The sequence below is a fragment of the Dermacentor albipictus genome, chromosome 3 (assembly GCF_038994185.2).
Source record: "Dermacentor albipictus isolate Rhodes 1998 colony chromosome 3, USDA_Dalb.pri_finalv2, whole genome shotgun sequence".
In the NCBI taxonomy this organism is placed as follows: Eukaryota; Metazoa; Arthropoda; class Arachnida; order Ixodida; family Ixodidae; genus Dermacentor; species Dermacentor albipictus.
Genome location: NC_091823.1, coordinates 144,807,242 through 144,829,149, shown reverse-complemented (window position 1 = coordinate 144,829,149; position 21,908 = coordinate 144,807,242). Strand labels below are relative to the sequence as shown.

General features: G+C 45.4%; 1 protein-coding gene across 4 annotated transcripts in view; it reads right to left on the bottom strand.

Annotated features, from left to right (window-relative positions):
• Positions 1 to 21,908, bottom strand: part of LOC135905312 (uncharacterized) — a 112,207-nt gene that overhangs the window by 40,382 nt on the left and 49,917 nt on the right. For all 4 annotated transcript variants that reach the window (XM_065436335.2, XM_065436336.2, XM_065436338.2 and 1 more), the window contains 2 exons: positions 21,082 to 21,444; positions 10,089 to 10,327 (listed from right to left, as the gene is read on the bottom strand). In XM_065436335.2, the coding sequence (XP_065292407.1) occupies positions 10,089 to 10,327; positions 21,082 to 21,444 (602 nt within the window). The remainder of the gene's footprint in view (positions 1 to 10,088; positions 10,328 to 21,081; positions 21,445 to 21,908) is intronic.

The following is a 21,908-nucleotide window of genomic DNA, read 5'->3' as shown; positions in this document are numbered from 1 at the left end:
GCTTTCGTGTTTCTTCATCACTGTGGTAAATATACCTAGACGTAAATGTGCGCTTGCAATGCATTTTAAAGGTTCACAAAACATATAGTAGGCGGAACAAGCCAAGCTGGGCGACGCGACAGCCCAGACTTCGTCAAGAACAGTCTCTACTTCGCGCCTTTTGCGTTGTGTTGGCGACGCTATGTCGGAACTTCCCACTTCTTCGCTGAGCGCGCATCTTCACTACATCTATGCCCTTGTCTCAACATGAAGAGGCACAGGTAATTTAAGGCGTCGTCGGGACACTCAGTCCGTAGTCAGGCTTGAGGCGATCAGTGCGCACAGTTTCCAGAACTCCGTGTAGCAGGTCAGTACGCGTAACATGTTGGATGAGATAACTTACCGTCGACGATTGATTTAGAACCCGTTGGGGGCCATGACATATCGAAACTCGCTTTGATGAGAAAGCTGGCATAGTCGTCAGAAAGACCCGTATTATGGCCGCCCATCGTCAAGGCGAAGTTTCTGCTGCGTCTTCTCTTGTTCAGTAAGCATGCGGGCAAGTTGGTGACATTCTTCTGATCAGGCGGCTCCAGAAATTGGCGCGACTTTTTATGATTCGGGACGCTATTAAATGACGGGATCAATTGGAAAGATAGGTTCTTGGACACAGATTAAAAAGAAGGGGGAGAGCCTGTCGTTTCTTGTTGTGCGGTGTAGCAAGTGTACGTGGCAACGGTAAGAATGAGATCCCAGTTTGTCTTGTTAGAAACTACATACATCGAAGCCTTATTGCCTAGAGTCCAGTTGACGCGCTCTGTGAAGCCGTTAGTATGCGGGTAATGTAATAAGGTACGTCAGTGAACAACACAGAACAACACGGTAATAAATGAGAAGTTCTTGACGTACATTGGATTGGAACACGTGGCCTCGATCACTCAGGAGTTTGCAGGGAGCACCGTTAGACAAGTTAACGCTTTGAAATAGAAAGTAGGAAACCTCACGAAGGATTGCAGCTGGCATACCGATTGTTTCTGAGTACCTCGTGAGGTGGTCGGCAGCAGTCCGTATAAGCCTACGCCAATCCGAACAAATAGTCTCGAGAAGCACAGAATGGACTGCAATGGTTTAGAGGGAGGGCAAGGAGCAGAATCATGGCGTCGACAGCCTGGCCAATATCAAGTGTATTTTTGCATGAAAGTGTGCACCCTGTCCAATAAAATCCAAGATAGGATCTATAGGCACTTTGCTGAGCTAAACTGCGATAGGCAAAAACCTATCTACGACTGCCTCTGTTGCTGTAGTCTGAACTGTTCTGCGAACGGACGTCGTCACAGCTGTATGACTGCAATAGCTATGCAATTACAGCTATGTCACTGCAAGGTTTGTCGCTGATGTGCGCGCACCGTTCCCCCCCCCCCCCGCAAGTCCGCGCTCTCCCACGCACCCACTCGCACAGCGCTACTGTGAAGGCGCCTCCCCTACTTGCTCCCCTCGCCGGTGATGACCGCTTTCCTGCAGCCATCATTGACTGCGCTCGGACACTCATGAGCCACTAAAGGATTGCACCTTAATACAATGGTATGTCTCATTTTTCCCAGCGCTTCAGTTTTAACTGGACAGACTCAGTGAAAGAAAATTTACAATAAAGCTGAGGCGATGACGTGCACGCAGCCGTGAGTGCACTTGCGCTCCGATGAGAGTAGCCTCGCCAATTAGTCATGTGTTACCTAGCGGCTGAAGCAAGCTTAATTTTTTTTTTCGTTTCTGCGTCCATTCTGCCTGCGCCAGTGACGAAAACGAGAAGTTGGAAGGCCGATAATTTGAAGGTGGTGGGGGAAGGCGGTAGCGTACAGGTTAGCGTGCCCAGCTCTCAAATGTTGAACGCTGCGGATACAGGGGCTCAAATCACGTGACTTGTTTGTGAAAACGCTTTTCTGCGCTCTCTGGTGACGAAGAAGCTGAGAATGAGGCGGCGGCCTGATGACAACGGTCGCCGTCAGCATAACAGAATAAGCGGGCGTGCAAAGTCGCATATAAAGCCGAAAGTATATTCAGAGGAAATACAGTGTCCTCCTATCGACAAAAACAAAATGTGATGAATAACGAGCACTGTTGCTGAACGAGGCTGTAGTCCGATAATGTCCCCAAAGGCAGGGTAGCACTCCTATCCCGGTAATTAGAGGGAATGTACATCAACAGGATGACAACTAGCGTGTAATTGATACTTAATTAAGGTCGTTGCATGTTTGTATTTTGTGAAGCACGACCGAGTATTTTAAGAGATGACACTGAAGAGAAAGCGGTGAGGCGAAGTACGCGAGCAGTTGAGGATAGTCATTCAACATCAGCGCCGTGTTGAAGAAAGCCTGCGACTTCAGTTGCTCATGTCACCAGAAAGGCTTGAGTGCTGGCATACCGTTGGGCGTATTTGGTAACAAGAGTGTTAGACACACACTTTGCGAAAACGAAAAGGGGAAAACGCCGGAGGTAGTTGAAAATCAGATTATTGAGTGTGCTCGTGTGGTGTATGAAGAGATTGAAGAAGACAATCAGGGTAGATGGACGGCTTTCCAAGCTAAATCTTAGATGCGAACGCAAATGAATCAGCGTGGTCATACTTGCGCGACACACCATGGTTGCCTGCCACCAGGACGTCACGGAGTTACGGCGATGAGAGTTTGCACTGGGTGCTTGAGAATAAAACGAGCGCATCAGAGACGTCCGAGGGACGTTTCTACGGTACAAGATCATATCTTTAAAAAAAAAGCTCCCGAACAGGGACATCCTAAAATCGAGCACTACGGCACTTGTTGATTTTGTTCAGCGTGACGGCCGCGTTTTATGAAGCGTTTCTCTCTGAGAAAATGAGTTCAAGCTATGTTTATTTGCATTGAAATGGCGGGCGTAATCAAGCAAAAAGTGAAAGCATCAGAGGGTGCCCGAGTACTCTGTGTAGATTACGCATGGCAATGATAGCAAGAATACAACATTATACGAGAATATAATTCGAAACCCAAGTTCACTAAATATTACAGTGCAGTAAAAAGGAAGTGACCCCACCGTATACCTGTGGATGATGCAAACAATGAACATAATGAAAAGAAATCTTGTAGGTCTGTAGTAAACTGGATAGACCATTCGCGTATTTCATCGTGTGACTTCTGCACAGTGCTCTCTGGAGCTCGCTGGGCGTCCTTACATTAGCCTCTTTACAGGTGTAATTATCTGCAACCTCCCGCAAAAGCATTGCCGAAACTGCAGTGCTTACTGCTCTACTAACGTGCAAGTCCCGAGGAGAGGTAAATAGAATGGTACAGAGGGAGCAAGAGATGAGGCAGAGAATGGGCGAAACCGGAGCAATCGAGAAACGAGTGAATAACAGCCTTGCCACTCTTCACTCGAAGTTCCCATACAGGAGGGAAGGTCATGACAGAGAAAAGGTTAGGTTATGGAAACAAAGATAAGAAAACGCTGCTACTATAGACTGAGCTGTTGCGGGCCAAATGGAAGGTACGGTACGGTACGTTTCTGCCAATTTTCAAAACCAAACACCATGCTAATTCGTCAAGTGGACTATTGACGCAGGGTGTGCACTTGCAAAGCCATATTAAATCCGCGTAGCGTATATGCGCCACTAAGGCAGCGGCCGTACGTCAAAAGAACGCTTCTCTGCGCGCCGCGGTAGATGTGTGGCTATGGTATTGCTCGACGTCGTGGTTTCAATCCCTACAGCGGTAGGTGGAGTTCGAAGGGGGCCAAATACTAAAACAGTCGTGCACTTAAATTTAGGTGCACGTTAAAGAACACCAGGATGTGAAAATTAATCGGGAGTCCGCCACTACGGCATGCCCCATTTTCTTATTATGGTTTTAGCACGTAGAGCCTTATAGTTTTGCCAACACGTCTGCCGCGATGCGATGTGCCATGTGAAGCAGTGACAATGCTCAACCTTTTGATAAGTTATAAACAATGGCACACAACAACACCTCAAGCAAACACGTCTCGCTGTATGTTGTGTACAACGCAGACAAAAGGCAGTGGTGCACGCAAGGTAACATGTGTCATTAACTCGCTACTTTCGTATTGCACTAAACGCTGAAGAAATTATACATTCACAGTCAGCTTTGCCGCTAAGCGTCGTCAATAAAAGCAAAGACAAACGCTTCGCTTACTTTGATTCCCGCAGTGCGTGGGATCCGCATATTTTTTAGGCTGTTAATTTTTGTACTTATTATTGGCTCTCATTGTAACACTATTTTCGTTCGCAGTGAGCAAAAGCGACTGTCCTGTCCACGGTAGAACGGCTTCAATCCCGTGGCCAATACGTCATTGCGAACTTCCGTGGGATCGTGCTCGTCGAAACGGGATATAAGTGACGGGGAAATCAGGATGATGTTGCATGGCAAGAAGACAGAAGCTTGCACAAGACCTCAGCAAACTAGAATGCCTTTTTGAGCAGCATGCTCAGGGGGCCGTGCAATGGTTTCAACGTTCATTAAAAATCCCCTAAAATATGACCAGAGACCTACAAAACTGCCGGCATTTTGGGAAAGGTGAATCCGCTGGAAATCTCAGGACAGTACTAGCTTAAATATATAACATGACTTGAAGATAAAATAAACATAAAGTTGGCAGCCAAATTTCTGTACAAATAAATTTACTGTTGATGGAGTTCAGCCGAAACCCGATGGTGCGAAGTAAGGCGAGAATATCGGCAAGTGTTGTAGGGAGGTCAATTAGTTCCTGTGGCCGACGCCAGCGCCCGGAAACTGTCAGGCTACTGCACAGATCAGCTAGATGCCTAGTCGTCAGTCTTTACAGGGTGATTCGGGTATGAAATTTTGGGCGTGGGTTCCATCACAATAAATACAATGCACTCTATGGTCATTCTTCGACGGTTCGTACCGATCTCATGCCACGACGATGCAAAGAAGTTGTTTCACGTGCGGACTGTCGCCTTCCTCGAACTGCCAACATTCATAACCACCGTAGTTGCTTAGTGGATGTAGTGTTGGGCTCCTAAGCACCAGGTCGCGAGATCGAATCTTAGCCGTGGCGTCCGTATTGTGATGGGGGCGAAATGCGAAAACACCCGTGAACTTAGATTTAGGTGCACGTTAATGAACACCAGCTGGTCCAAATTATAACGGAATCCCCTTCTATCGCGTGCTTCATAATCTGATACTGATTTTAGTACGTGAAACCCCCTAATTTATTATTTATCATTCCTTAAGAATGGCCTTGGGAGCCGCACAACTCTTGCACACAAGTGTCAACAGTTCTGCGCGAGGACATTCAGCGTGTGGGTAGCCATTTTGGCGTCCGATATCTGCTAGTCTACATTGCGGCTATCTCATGTAGGCGGAACGGAAAAATGGTAGACAATATGGAGAACAGACAAATCCTTCATATATTACTGCGCAATAATCTTAAATAATGGTCTGCTTTCATGCCCGCGTATAACCGTGACGGGACAGTGCTTTCACAACTAACTGGAAGTGGTGCATATGTAATCCCCAAAGGTGCACCTGGCCCGGTGACAACATAGTGGGACGTAATATAGAGAGCAGCTTCGGCCATAGAATGTTAACGGACGACAACAAAAAGACAGTGTGCACAATTCTTGTGTAGTGCCTTTTGCCTCAAGGTGCAAAACCAACTTATCCATGATCCAATTTTTTAGTTATGCTCATCTCGATTTGGAGCTGCTGCGGTAGCCTTTAGTGCGGACAGCAAAGTCGCGAGGGAAATAATTGGGTGCACCTTAACGAAAGCGATGTTCGGACGTTAAGGATTTGCGCCGGCTGAAGAAACTCTGCTGTGGGGTACTTCCGAAGATTACCCTAACTTGTTCACTCCTTAGTATAAAAAACGATAAGAAAAAAAAAAAGAACCGTATGAAAGCCCAGAATCAATCGTCGCTCGTCGCGACTAAACGCTCTTAGGATGATAACTCATTTCAAGGTGACGAGTGGCTACGCTTTCTCAAGAACACAGATAACGCCGGCGGGACAAGCATTGTAGTGAATTTCAATGCGCAGGAACAGTTATTCGTATTTTTTTTGTTCTGTTGACGTCATCACGCGTCACCGCGGGAAGATTGAAAAGTTTAAGGTCAGTACGTCACTAAGTGGCACTAACGCGAACTAAGACCTCGTGTCCAGAAAAGCTGGATACGCCTTCGAGTGGCGCATAATCTTTCGAGTTCGTCATCGTTAGTTGGTACATTATAATACTTAGTGACAGAGCAGGTACTTTGTTTGAACCAATGAGCTATTACCGGTAATTCTTCTGCATTCGTAGTCGAGGCTGTGATAACTTTATCTACGGCTGCTGTGTAAGCTTCCCAGTCTAACGACTTCAGTTTCACTTCTCTGGGCGACGTCCGAAAATGAAGGGCAGAGATTAGGATCGGTAAGTGATCACTACCTAGAGTCTCGAAATCTGTACACCATTCGAAGATAGGGGCTACTTGACTTGACGTGAATGTGACGTCAATGGAGCTAACAGTCTTCGGATTTTTCAATTATGTTATGCTGCCATCGTTCAAGGGCTCTATATCGTATTTTGCAAGAAGCTTGGCCTGCTTAGCACCCCGAGCACATGTACGTGAACTGCCCAGATATCGGTATGTGCGTTAAAATCGCCACAATGTGTGGAGATTGTTCGTCAACAAAAACATTTCCAATCTTGTCACGTTGAAAGGTGATCCTGGTTCCAAGTAGACGCCGATCAGGGTAAACACATTGGATGCAATCACTGTGGTTGAGCAGATATATTCATTGGTGTTGAATTCAATCGCAGAGGCAGGCATGTCGTTGCGAAATCCAACGAGCAGTCACCTCATTCCGTTTTGTCGCCTTGGATGATGAAAAAAATAACCTTTATCCTAAACTGCTCGTCAACGCGAGACTCGGAAATGACCATAAAAGGGAATCGGTACACTCGTGCCAGATGCTTAAAGTCTGCTAACTTTGAGCACAAGCCGCGAGCGTTCCACTGGAATATAGTACGTGTGCGGAAGGGTTTGTTGGTGGACACCACTTGTGAGACGATTGTAGGCGAAGCCATTGTTGCTACTGCGAAAAACCACGGGGTTGCGCCAATAAAGAAGGCGACACCAGCGGTTCCAATGCCAGGACGGCCTTTACCTCAGGGATGCTTTTAAACGATAGGCTTGCAGGCTTGATTGCTGCGAACATCATGGGACTCAGCATACTTGATATCAAGTTTACAGTGCTACCATCTAACAGCTTTCCTTGGTGGTTCCTGTTCGTCTGCTGCGACTTTGGGGACACTTGTTGTGGCCCAGAGGTTATATCACTTGAGGGCTTTGATTGACTCTTTGCAGTTGAAGGCCTTTGCTGGTTTTCTCTCATGACTGAGGTGAAGGACGTTTTCAAAGGCGTGTCAGTGCGCTGCACCGTGTCATGTTGCTTTTGGTTTGTAGAGGTATATATCACATCCTGATTGGGTGGTGGTTCTCGTCATTTCCGCACTTTTCCTTGAATTTGCTCCATTGTCCACGAAAGAGTGGCCTATTTCTTTTTAGGGCATCCTCCGTATGATGCAGCATGCTCGGCTCCACACTTTGCGCACTGGGGCTGGGAACGTGACATAACACTCCTTATGCGTATGTGCACCAGCGCTTATCTTGCAGCGGATGGGGCCTTTAAAATATTTCACTATATGCCCATGTCATTGACATCTGAAACATTGAGTAGCAGACCCCATGTATTCGATCATGGTATAACTGCAGAATCCAAGCGACACACGGTTTGGTAAAGGGGTGTCCTCAGAGAATCCCAGGATGATCGAGTGTCTTCGGGTTTCCGTTCCTGTGACATCTTCGTTATGGACGTACAAAACTTGCCTTTTTGCAGATATGGCTCCTTGTTCGCGCAAATACTCCTTCAGGTCGTAATCCGAGTACTCAACAGGAACGTCCTCTATCCTCCCGTACGTGGCAAAGTAGGAGTATGGAACTCGAGCTTCTACAGGAATACCCGATAGGTATGTCACTGTGATGAGGTGATTGGGTGAAGGAAGTGTAGACACTGTCACCATGAGACTGCCATCCTTGTAGAGACGATGGCTGAGTGTCTTTTCTTCGGCTGTTCTCACAACCGCAGAAGCCAGAAGATTTGGGTTAACTTTCCTAGCTGCTGTCAGGCTGAGTTGGCTTGAATATAGCAGGAACACCTGCGGCTCTTTTCTTTTTTTGTAAGAGACAACAGCGAAAGCTTTCTGGTTGATCGCTTAGTTGTCTCCTGTAGATTCCCTTTTGTCGATCTCACCTTCACGTAGCCTTTTCGTTGATTGCTCATCTTCTATGTGGTCTACACAAGGAACACGCTGACCTTATAGCTGATTGCTTGCGATGAATGCCACCATAGCTGTCGACGGTTGAGGACGGCCGATGGTTGAGGCTCGCCGCGCTGCTTCGCTCCGGTGCGCTTCGTGAGCCGCTTGCTGTGCTTCTCTCGCAGGACGGGGTCCCCCAAACCGGCATTCGATGACAGAGTGGCGCAAAGAGTAAAAATGAGCTCTACACTTGCTAAAACAGACTTAAAATTGCAGACGAGTGTTCCGAAGCGAGCATATCGCTCGTCGTCTTGAGTTGAGTTTCACAACTCTCACGTTCCAATGACAGCCTGCTGCTGCGTTGAAAATTTTTTTTCAGTAAACATTGCATTAGAAAAACAAGCCTCCATCGTTTTTTTTTTCGCTTGTTTGGGCTGTCAGATTTTCGGTACCGCTTTAGTGGCCTATCAGGCAAACATAGTCTCAATGAAAACCTTCTGAGAGTCCGCACGGATTACGCATATCGGCTTTCCCTTTGCCAGTAGCAGAATCACGTTCGGCCAGAGCGTTTCTAGTACAAGACATTGACATCGTTGGGCGGAATGAAACAGCGAAGTTTAAGATCACCATCAAAAAATGTTAGCATTTCTTGCCAACATTTCTAAAAATAAAAATTAGGATCGAATCTTTCTGAAAAGGAGAACTTTTGCGCCTTAAATATTTCCGTATCATCTTTTGTGTCGCAGCATGAATACATCGAAATAAACAATTTTCCAAGCCGAATTTTATCATCAGAACAACACTTCATGAGCGTAAGGAGGAAATATTTATGCCAAACAAATCTTTCGACAATCCCGTTTTATTCTCGAAATCATTGACGAATCATTCTACCAGCCTGCAAATTTCATTGGCATAACTTAAAATGAAGATTTTTCAGCGGCCGTTTAGGTTTATTTGGTTTTTTTAATATCACTTTTTTCCGATTGCACTTTTTCTGCGATTTTTACGAGAATGCTGCATACACAATAATAGTGTCCTTCAGCTTTGCGGTGCCATTTTCGTTATACTGATGCTCGTAAGACGCTTTCGTTTTATATTAGAGTGCCTCGAGAGTGGTACGCGCATTTAGAGCACACGTCTCTTCCTTTTCATGATTTCCTCTGTGCTCACCTCTTGTCATCTTAGAAATGTTAATAGCTATTTCTCGGTTTTTGCTCTTGTCTTGCTGCATTATTTTTTGGATGAATACTGCTATAGTGCATAGTTTGCCATGTCTGTTACCCTGCAACCACCATTGTAATGTTCTTATTGCGCTTTAGGTGAGACAGTATATAAAGAAAGTGAATATAAACCCAGTTATAGGTGATCAGGCTCAAGTGTGAACATGCGGGTTATCTATTTGCCAAATTGCCCTATCCAATTAATTTTACACCATGGTTATATTCCTTCGAATAAACACACAACACATTATTAAGGGTGATCTTTCCGCCTTTCTACAGCACCATTTGGTGCGCTTGTCAATTGTTCTATGGACTTTACAGACCAAAGCAGCACTCGAACTGTGACTGACAATGTAATGCAGTCCTTGGTAAAAATTTTGACCATCTGGTGTGCATTCTCTTCGCTGCACCTAAGCACACAAGCGTTCTTGCATTTAGCTCACGTAGAAAGGCGCCGCAATAGTCGAGAACCCAACCTGCAACCCCTGTGCTCAGTAGAACAATCCTTCTGAGCACAGGAGTTGTAGCAGGTCCCTGCGATAATATTTAAATGCGAGAAAATTTTTGGCAAGATATACTTACGTTCCTACTCTGAGCTTCTCCACGAGGGGTGAAACATTCAATGCCATGAATACGACCTCCAAGCCAGGCGTGAAAAGAACAGGAAAGTGCAGCTCCTTTAGTGATTCGCACCGTTGAGCTGCTTGCAGAATGGAACACACCTCTTCGGAGATAAACTCGAATGGCACAACGAGTCGTCGCAAATGCGCTGTACTCTCAAGGAGTTTCACCACTGCCCTGGCATGCCAATTGTCTGGTCCCTATTTCAGCAGGTTCCGAGATGCGTTGAAAAAAAGTGAGAAAAGAATTAAACGCTAACAAAAGCTATCATTTGTAGCTTAAAGAGCAGTGGTAGTAGCAGAAAAGAAGCTGCGCACAAGAGATTTACGAAGCTAGCTGAGACGAGGCGCGCCTTTTCTTTTATATGCAATTTTATGCCCAACTTGCGTCAGTGCTATGCGGACTTGTAGGGGAGAGAACGATTGAGAAATTCTGGCATCGTAATGCAGCAAGAAAGAGGGAAAGGTGATGCGAGTAAGGTATGGAATGTTAACCAGGCTGATCCCGTTCAAAAACCCTTCACTGGAAAGCTTAAAAAGGAGCGTTCAAGGTGAAAATACCATAATTTCACACTGCTCATGGAGCTAGCTAGGCGCACTCACGTGCTCATTGTTAGGTTTGTTCATAGCAGTCTCAAGAGTTCGCGTCTCTGAAGAAACGCAAGAGCACTTTGTGGCTTCATTCAACGAAAATAGTAGGAAGGGCAAGCACACACAGAAACAAGTCAGAAGTACGGTTCATATTAGTACGAATTGAAGCTTCGAGATAATGTTATTGGATCATTTCCTAGGAAATCCTTCAGGTGCCTAATTCTGGCATTACCTTGCAAGAGCCCGCGAAGAGCGAGGGAGAAAGAAGAGACCGGTCACTTGTCTGACACTGCACAGTCACAGCTTGATTTCCACCGAAGCTGTGGTTTGAGTCGTTTCAATGAATATTTCAGTCAGCTGTATTTAGTTAACCCACTCTAAATCGTTGCCCCTATATGACTGTCTGTGTGACCCCTTGCCAGCAAAGGGGGAAATTATTATTAAGTGTTACGTATCTTTTACCAATCGCCTAAAAAGTAATAGTAAGGATATTAATTATCAAATTTTGGTAATTATTTGAATGCCTATTTCGGTTTCTCTTGAAATTATTATCCGCCTCTCTGAACAATCAAGTTGGAGGACCAGAACTAGGTTGTCTGCAACAAACATTGTTATGTTATTCCATGAAACTTAAAAATGTTCATCGCATATTCCTCTTCTGCCACTGGATAAACAAATTATACAAAATTCACCCAGACGCACCTTATTTTTCGAGGACATCGGCCATGATGTGCCCGTCATTTTTACCAATTGGGACTTAGTTGGTGTTTACAGTCTCCGAGGACCACAAGGTAAAATCTGGCTTATTCTAAAACAAAGTTTGCGTGCCACGGATACATTGCATACGCAATTTGCGGTTAAAGCCTCAATTTTTGAACACGCTTTGAGCTTTGTTTAGGCATTAGCTATAAGTTGTCTCTATTTTTAAACAAAGAAAACTGTTACCTACTACTTCGTTGAAAATTGCATGGAAAGTTGGCACGAAAGAAACGTAAACGAAACAAGGAGAGCTCTGTAATTATCTGCAGAGCGTGTAATCAGACCAAGAAAGATAGTTTTGACACACATCGGGCGTGACATGGCGCCCATTCCCAGGAAACTTGGTTCAAGGTAGAGTTGTCTAGCGTTCTTTGGAAGCTAGTTTTATGCTAGTTGTATGTAGCACACAAACCTTCATGGTGTTTCTTTATTTAAAAAAATAAAACCTTTCGCGAAATCTGGTATGTGAAAATGAGCCGAATAGTGGGAGGCATCAGGAGGTAACTTTTGAAACGCGTGTTGGTAAAGGGTTTAATGAAAACCGTAAAAACTGGGTTTTTAGCCATTTAGCAGTAGTATGTGAAATGCTCAAAAAGACTTTGCTCCGCTATGGCAGGTCTCTGAATGTCAAATATGTTGTATGTATAGGAAATGAGGCCCTTCTATGGGTGACGAGTACCGAAAGATTGAATTGTCCAGGTTAATTAGAAGCGTTGAAAATATTTATCGAATACTCTTCTGCCAATTCTTACACATTATACGGGTAGCGTTGTAAATATATAACATGTTCCATAGTATATTTCGTGAAGTATACAAGACACGTTATTGTTTTCATTGAAGTAGGAAGCATGTCGTACGTGAAGTAAGCATTTCGCCACTACAGCCTTTGGTTGCAATCTTTGTGCAAAGTTACCTATTCAAGCGGTTCAGAGTGTCATGATGTCATTATTTGATCTATTACTAATGTGCTAACACAAATGCATGAGACAGACTTCAAATTCCAGGAAAAAAGTGCGAACATTTTACTGATTTTCATGTCTGATGCAAGGTTTGATGTCGGTTTATTGGTAGTTCTTGGCGAACTAGGCAAGGCACAATCACTGTACATCGTGTGAAAATACCGGGCAAGTTTTCGTTGACCTGTGGTGAATTATGACATTTTATTCACTATTATGCCCACTTATGTATGATTTATTATGAGGGTCATTATGCCGAAATATGTGTGCTAATTTTGGTATTGAAAACAAGTTACGTGTCGAAATTCCCGGGAGAATTTTTAGTGTGTGACGAGTGGCGCAAATTTTAGCCCGTTGATATGAAACTACATGTGCGACTAAATTGAAAGTTAGCAACGACGAGCAGACCTATATGCGAAATCGCGTGGGATTTTAAATGCCTATTCGAGAAATACAACTTTTGCAGGAAATATTTTAAACACGTTACGGCAGGTATCACGCTGCCATTGCCAGCTACGTTCCCGAATGTCCCGAGAAAACTATGCATTACACTAGCTTTGTTGTGTAAATTGGACGCATGGTTAGTACAATCTGTCGCGAATGAATGAATGAATGAATTAATCTATGGATTTTACTGGCGGCAGGGCCAGGTATGGCCAAAGAGCGCCAACACAGTGTTAGTGATTTCTTGGTGCAATGATGAGTTTTGTGAAGAAGATGTGACTTGGCTGTAAAGGGGCCTAAAATAGTCGCTGTAAAGTGCGTAAAATCTACATGCTATCAGATTATGGTGATGTCTAATGACGAGTACTGTGAGCCTTACACTGCAATGCGGGAGAATGATATTAGATAAGGAACATGCAGGATGCAAAAATTACCTACAGCACAACTGCCTCACCAAAGCCCTTGAAACACAAGGGCCTGGAGGCAGGTGCTGTACAGTACAGCTATCCCAGCGGCATCTTCTAAAGAGAGGAAGCGCTACGAATGTATAGGACTAATGACATGTAAGACCACATCTCTGAGGAAACCCAGGACTGTGTCTGTATTAAAAAGCGGGTCTGGACCGAGAAATATTGCAGGATGAAGAAGAATTTACTGCCGGTATGCTAAAGGAAAATGTCTCTTTTTCTCAGATTCGGCTTCCCGGCACTCCAGGAGGACGTGGAATACGGTCAGCCTCTCCCCGCATCTACCACAGGTGGTGGCTCTCTTCCAGTAAGTAGAAAATTATGTGTGCCAAATGTGTGTCCTATTCTGAGACGACAGAATAGGACATCTGCTGGGCGCGATTTTGTAGTAGAGGGCCGGGGTCCTACCTGTGGCTTTATTAGGTGGAGCTTACTATCCGTTTCCGTGTCCCACATGCATTGCCAGTGTTCCTGCAGCCTCTTTCGCAAGAAAGGCCTCAGATCTGTGACAGGCACCTCAGCGGTAGGGTTAACGGCTTGCGATGCGACAGACGTGGTCATCTCGTCCGCCAGAGTGTTGCCCTCGATGCTCCTATAGCCAGGCACCCAGCATATAATGATATGCTGGTCAGATATGTACGCTTTACACAAGACGGTATAGAATTCATTAGGTACTGGATTTTTATGTCTATAGCGTGACATCGAAGCCATCACGACGCTTAGGGAGTCTGTATATGTCTTAGAACGACAGAAAGCTGAGCTAGTTGGTAAGGATTCATTATGCAAACTTATCGTGTTCGTGTCGTGTCGTATCGTGTCGTTCGTGTTGTCCACTTCTCTACTCTTGTGTCCTGTCTGCACGCCTCACTTCTAGTCTGTATATGTCGCTGATTTTTGAATTTTTGATGTTGTTTTATGATTTACAGAAGACAGCACTGCGTAGGCCTCGTCCATGAAGATACTTGTTTCCGGATGCAGTACACCATATTCTGAGAAGGATGGGCCGAAGGCAGCATAAGACACCCCGTCATTTGACTTCGAAGCGTCTGTGTAGAACTCTGCGCAGGAGTCTTTATGCTGGAGTTCTAGAGTATGCATTCGGATTTCTATCTCTGGTGCGTGTTTTGTTACTTCTAAAAAGGACATGTCACATTATATCAGCTGCCACTCCCAAGGTGGTAACAGCTTGGTTGGATGCTTTAGGTGAAGCTCGAGGAGTGGGACATGCATTTCATCATTAAGCTCCCTCACACGAAGCGAGAAAGGCTGTCTTACAGAGGGACGGTTATCGAAAAGTGTAGTACATGTCATTCGTTAACAGTGTCCAAACATGCATGTTGATGATTGGAATGTGTTTTGAGGAAATATGTACGGCTGATGTAAGTTCTCTGTAGATGGAGGGGCCATTCATTTGATTCCGCGTATAAGCTTTCAGTCGGGCTTGTTCTGAAAGCGCCAGTGGCTAAGCGGATACCTAGATGATGGACAGGATGTAGGAACTTTAGTGCGCTCGGAGCGGCAGAGTTATATTCAACGGCACCATAGTCCAATCGTGATCGAATTAGGCTCTTATAAAAATTTATTGGACACTTCTTGTCGCTACCTCATGTTAAGTGGGATAGAATTTTAAGTTCATTGTCCTTAGACATTTTTTCTTTAGGATATTTAATGTGCTGTATAAAAGTAAGCTTGGATTCTAGTATAACACCTAGAAATTGGTGTTCCTTGTTGATAGGTATTTGATGTCCACACAGTTGAACACACGGATCTGGAACCAGGCCTCTCTTTCTAGTAAAAAGAACACAAGAGCTTTTGTGGGAGTTGATTTTAAATCAGTTTTCGTCTGCCCACTTGGAAACCTTGTTCAGGTCCTGCTGTACCTGTCTCTCGCATACTGGGAGGTTGAAGGATTTGAAGCATATTTGTATGTCGTCTACGTATACGGAATAAACAATGGCTCATGGCTGTGAAGCACGTAGTGTGTTCATCTCAACGATAAAGAGAGTGCAGCTGAGCACGCCTCCCTGGGCTACATCAGTTCCCTGCGTAAAAGGACGTGACAGTGCATTACCGACTTTTACCCGGAAGGTACGATTTAACAAATAGCTTTCAATATTGTTTAGCATATTTCCACGGATGCTCATTCCCAAGTTTTGCAAGATGCCGTAACGCCATGCTGTGTCATACGCCTTCTCCATGTTGATGAATATTGATAGGAAAAACTGTTTATCAACAAATGCATCGCGGATATTTCCTTCAATGCGCACAAGATTATCGGTTGTCGATCGTCCTTCTCTGAAACCATACTGAATGGGATCAAGCATATTGGCGAGTTCAAGGAAATGTATGAGTATGCGATGAATCATTTTTTCCAAAAAACTTAGAGACGATTTGTAAGAGCTATCGGGTGGTAACTTGCGGCCAAGGAAGGGTCTTTACCCTGCTTAAAAACAGGGACCACAATCGCTTCTTTCCGTGTGGATGGGAGGTATCCCGCAGCCCAAATAGTTTTGAAAAGTGTGAGAAGTGTAAGTTGTGTGTCACTATGTAAGTTTCTGATCATGTCATACATGACTTGGTCACGTCCCGGTGCAGTGCTTTTGCATGTGTTCAATGCAGCTCTCAACTCGGCAATACTGAAAGGCTGGTTATACGGTTCATTCCCTCTGGATTTTCGTAAGATTGGCTTACGTTCTTCTATTTCTTTAGGTTCAATAAAGGATTGGGAGTAGTCGATTGAGCTCGACACGCGTTCAAAGTTCTCCCCAAGTGAGTCTGCCTTAGCTTGCAGGGTATCGCCTTCTGTGTTTACCAAAGGGAGTGAATAAGTCTTCCGCCCTCTTATTATATTAACCCTGTTCCATACTTTTGCCTCATCTGTATGCGAGCTGATGCCCGATAAAAACTTTTGCCATCTATCTTCTGGCCTGTCGGGGCGTTCTCCTGCCTTGGGACTTGGCTTTCTTAAAGTTAACAGGATTCTCCGCAGTGGGAGAGGCACGTAGCAACCCCCACGCTTTGTTCTGTTTCTTTCGAGCGATCCTGCATTCCTCGTTCCACCACGGGACACGCCGTTTACACGCTAAGCCATTTACTTCCAATGTGCATTTAGATGCGGCATCTATTATGAGTATGAAAAATACTACACAGCAGCATCAATTTCTAAACAAGACATATCAGCCCATGAGATCCTAGTGAGAGTTCGAAATTTCTCCCAGTCGTCTGTATCTATCTTCCACCTCGGAGCTTATGGAGGATATTCATTTTCTTTAGATGTTCTTAGAAATATGGGGAAGTGGCCACTCCCGTAAGGATTGTTGGTAACTTCCCATTCGAGTTCAGGCAGTATACACAGGGAAACTAGGCTGAGGTCAATTGGTAAAAATGTTCTGTTTACGAGAGAATGATATGTGGGTGCCTTCTTATTCAGCAGACACGCACCAGAAGAAAAAAGGAACTGATCAACAAGACGACCTCGCGCATCTATACGAGAGTCGCCCCACAGGCAGTTGTGCGCATTGAAATCCCCAAGGACAACGTAAGGTTCTGGCAATTCATCTATGAAGGACTGAACTTCATGTTTAGTTAATTTGTGATGTGGGGGTATGTAGAGCGAGCAGACAGTGATAAGTTTATTTGGGAGAACAGCACGAACCGCCACTGCTTCAAGGGGCGTTTGTAGCTGCAAATGTTGACACACTATGCCTTTCTGAATAACAATGGCAACACTGCCCGATGGTGCGAGAGCATCATCGCGATATCTGCGAAACGTAACATACTGTAGGAGGAAATTTGTGTGTTTCGATTTTGGGTGTGTTTCCTGTAGACACAGCACTTTTGGATTGTGTTTGTGGATGAGTTCCTGCGCATCATCAAGGTTTCTAAGAAGACCTCTGACGTTCCATTGAATTATCTGTGTACCCATATTTGAAGTAAATAGGTGCTGTGTGTACGGAAACGGAAGTATTAATTACAGAGATTTCAGAGATTAGGTTACAGGCCTCTTTCGAGGCCCTGTTATCGGGGTATTGTCCTTTCTGAAGCGTTCGAGGGAGCCTCGCCGCTCCATAGATGCTCGCCGCTCCTTACTGTACTGTCCATTGTCTCTTGTGAGGCACCAGACTCGCGCTCTTGAGAGCTAAAAGCTACCAGGAAGAGTCCGGCCTTGGAGGGCAAGGGCCCTGCGCCCACCAGCCCGGAAGTCGACGGGGCTCCCGGGGGGATTTGGCTGCGGCGGCCGTTGCCAGCACTGGAAGGGAGCTGGGAGGTTGAGGCAGCCTCGGCTGCGCCCACCTTCGGAGTCGATGGCTGCTTCCCTCGGTTGATGGAGCAGCGCTAGCTGCAACCATCGCGGGGGCCGATGGCGTAGCTGCCGATTCACTGCTTGTGGGTCGGACAGCCGCCGGAGGCCGTTGTGGCGCTGGCCCCTGACGCGCCACTTCGCTAGAGCTTTTCTTTGGCAGGAATGCTAACCGCCTGCGTGCCTCTTTGAATGATATATTCTCTTTTACTTTGATCGTTACAATTTCTTTTTCCTTCTTCCAGGAGGGGCACGACCGCAAGTACCCGGCGTGCTCCCCATCACAGTTTACTCAGTGGAGAGCGTTCTAACATGCTTCAGTGGTGTGCTCGTGGGCACTGCATTTCGGACATTTTTGATGGCCTCGACAGCTCTGCAAACTGTGGCCGAAACACTGGCATTTGAAACATCGAAGCGGATTTGGCACGTAAGGCCTAACACGGAGCTTGATGTATCCGGCCTCGATTGACTCGGACAGGACACTTGAACCAAAGGTGATTATTAGGAGCTTCGTCTGAATCTCTTTACCATCTCGCCGCATCTTAATTCTTCTTACATTGATCACATTTTGTTCGCTGAACCTCTCCAGGAGTTCCGCTTCAGTCAGCTCAAGCAAGTCATCATCCGACACAACACCGCGGGTGGTGTTCATTGTACGGTGCGGGGTTACTGTTATATGGGTCTCCCCAAATGACACTAGTTCCTGTAGTTTTTCATATTGTTTGAAATCTCGGAGCTCCAAGAGGAGGTCACCGCTTGCCATCCTCGACACCTTGTAACCTGGACCAATAGCCTCAGTCAACGACTTTGAGACAAGGAATGGTGAAATTGTTCGCACTGCTTTGTTTGGCTTTTCAGAATGAATAACGTGGAAGCGGGGAAAATTCTATATTTGGTGTCCGAAAACTTGAAGACATTTTCGGTGCACCCTCGTTTCTGAGGGCGATCAGCATGGGAGGGGAAAGAAGTTTCCACGAAAAAATGCATACGTTCGGCAACAGCGCCGACCGCCCACCACGGAGCCCAAGGAGGGGACGCGGTAGAGCTTGCATACAAGTCTGCACGACGCCAGTGGTACGCCATCACTATTAGCGAATATGGTGTACCCAAGGTTGGATAGCCACACAGGGTGAACCCTTGCCGCCAGGAGAAAGGAAGTAAATAGATGAAAGAAGGAGACAGGAAAGGTCAAAAAGTGAGAGATAAAGACGAAGATTCGAGGAGGCAGAGACAAGAAAAGGCGACTGCCGATGTCCTCCAGGTGGGTCAGTCTGGAGGTGCCATCTATGTGAAGCCGAGGGCGAAGAGGTGTGTTGCCTCCACCGGGGGGCCTTAACGGTCCAAACAACCACCATCGGCTCCACCCCCAGGATCCCCCTTTCCCCAGACACGGCTAAGCCGCGCACGGCTACACGCGGAGTGTCCAAGCCCCATGTGCTCGGTATGGGGTGTCTCAACGCACCAAATGCCTGCAGACGCAGATGCCCCTGCGGGGAATGTGTCGCGAATTTTTTATTGCGAAAGCAATACTGCCCGCACTTTCGGCCCATCGGTGGTCGTGGCGCCTCCTTACACAGCTGCGCGTCACGTGACCATGTGAAATCACGCCAGACCGAGAGACGGTGCCCCAGCTCGCGGCATCGATAATGGAGGTGAAGCCTTGCGCGCCACTGCTGCGGCGCTACCGAGAGAGTGCGCTCGCTGGTGTCCATATGTCCACACTATCAGCCGAACCAAGGCGCAGCCAAGGGTATTGCTTTCGCAATCTTCCAGGCTTAACCAAGCTAAGCCTTCAGCCACTTTTTTTGAGCGGTTGCTTTCTAAGGAATTTTACAAACAGCTCCTGAACCCTTCTTTTTGTTTACCATTTCCCAGGGTTTTGCAACGTTAGCCTGTTGTATATTGGACTGTAAGACACCTTCTATCGGTTTTGTTGGAAGCAGGAGCGAGGCAATGGGGGGTACGCGTAGACAAAATTCAAAATATCTTGGCTAATGGTGCCATTATCAATAAATTAGGCCTGCAGCTGCGTCGCGGTACTATGTCTGTGCTTTACAACCGGCTGAAAATTTAGCAATCTATGCTGACATATCTAAAGATGGCGCTAAGATAAAGTTTAGCAAAGATATAGTTGTACCAAAGGCAAATTGGTGAGCGAAGTGAAATGCACACGCGATAAACAACTTTTGAAAAATAATTCAGCATATGGTCAAAAAGTATAGTTGGAATTATTTGCGATATGGTTCCCAGCGTTCCGAGAGAAATGTACGTTACACTAAACTTACATTTGGCGAAAATAAGGGCACGGTATAGCTCCTGCGTAGGAAAATTTGAAGTGTTTTGTCGTATAACGACATTTGCATTGAATTACGAAATCACCACCTCCAGTGCCTATATATCTTACTTTTAGGAGGGGCACAAAATTTTGCACGCAACTGTGACTTAACTACTAATGCAACCAGATCATACTTAGCAAGTATTGCCTGATGTGTATGATAATGTTTGCGCGAAGTTATTGTTTGGGATGAAATGCACCAGTACCTTGAAATACACATATACCTTGAAGCGCCAGTTCTGTCGTTTGTGTTCTTTCGATTTCATCTTCGTCTTCAGCGCGTTTTTATGAAAACTCTCGAAATACATCTATGACCGCAAAAAACCTAAATGCTTATAAATGTTACGCTGTCTTTATCGGCTACATTTCTTCATGTCCAGCAAGTCTTCGTGTCTGTAGAGAACAATCATAACATATACCCGGAATGGGGAACATCTTACGTATTACGAGTCCTGAACTTTTAACGCTGTTGCCTATTTAGAACTACCAGAAAGAATTCCTGAACTGGCGCTATTTCATTTTCTGTTTTCGCGACAGATACAATATTCGACCAGTGTCCCAATGTAGGGTCCTTGTTACTGGTGTAACGTAATGGTCACGCATTTCTCTGGTATTTGACGGTGAATTTTAACTGAAAATTCATTTTCATTCATTGTTTCGAGTAGAGTTTACCTTCAAGAAAGGCCATGCAGCGACATTCAAGCCCGCCAAGTAATGCAAACTGCGCGATGGATGGCTGATAAAATGAAGCGGAAGAACAAAAGCTACCCTACTATTGAGGGTTCTAGGAGTGTTGCTTATAGGCATACAATCGTCGATGATATTCTTGAGGCTCCTAATAAAGTACAGGTCATAAAAACAAAAAAAAAACTTGATTTAAGTACATTTTAATGTTTCCTGGCATTATGTAAATGCCGTAAAGAAACAAGTCTCTCCATGCAGAATAACGAAGATGATTGCTGTAAACTGTATGATACAGATAAATAAGTGCAGCAACAAGAGAGGTGCTCCAAAAAAGTCGCCGCACACAAAACCATATGACGCCTTAGTTTTTTGAAGTATAACTGTTACTCTCTGCACTACTGGGAAGCGCTAATTCTCACCTGTGTTAAATCCCACGTTGATTCTATGAAGCTCATTTCTTGGATCATGCAGTTGGCAGCCAGCAGGTCCGAAGCAAATCTCATATCCGTGGAATTGATATGAAATCCCTTGAATGTAATTTTCGTTACTCTCATGTTTTGCCGTAGATTTGATAGCACCAGGCGCAACGCATGGCTAAAGTTGGGGCTGTGAGAAATCACAGTCAGGCGCTCTGGTGCGAAAGGGCTGGCGAGCATCCGGGCCAGCTTTTCGTTTAGATGCCGGGAACCTAATGAAGAGCCTATTACGAGGCTGAATAGGCTCGAGTTTCTGGCTAAGGCATCCATAGTGGCTTCCACGAAGTGAAAGGGCGTTGCTTGTGCCTGCACACACAAAAGGAAATATTGGAGTAAAGTGTTTCCAACTGGTAACCCGAGCATAAGTACGTTTACAAGGAGCTCATTGTCTGCGAACACTGCTCTTCTTAGAAGGTTACTACACCATAACGAAGTGGGTTTAGGCATGCAAATTTTTACCAACATTGTAATTCTTAAAGCAGTGCATTAGCGTTTGTGCGCTACCTAACGAATGCGGCCGTAGGAAATGTACGTTTCGGACATATCGCAAAGCTTCAGCTACTTCTGCGGTTACTGGACTGCCATAAAGCGGAACGTCATGGCATGGTGAGTAGATTGTTGACGCAGTTTTCTCAATTACCAGAGGGAACTGTGGCATTTGTCTCTGCGGGAACTACAGGCAAGACATTTTAGACAGCATGGAAAATATGTCGAATATTTGCAAAAAAGCTTATTTTATTCACTGCCAACTATAGTTTGCGGCTTCTCAA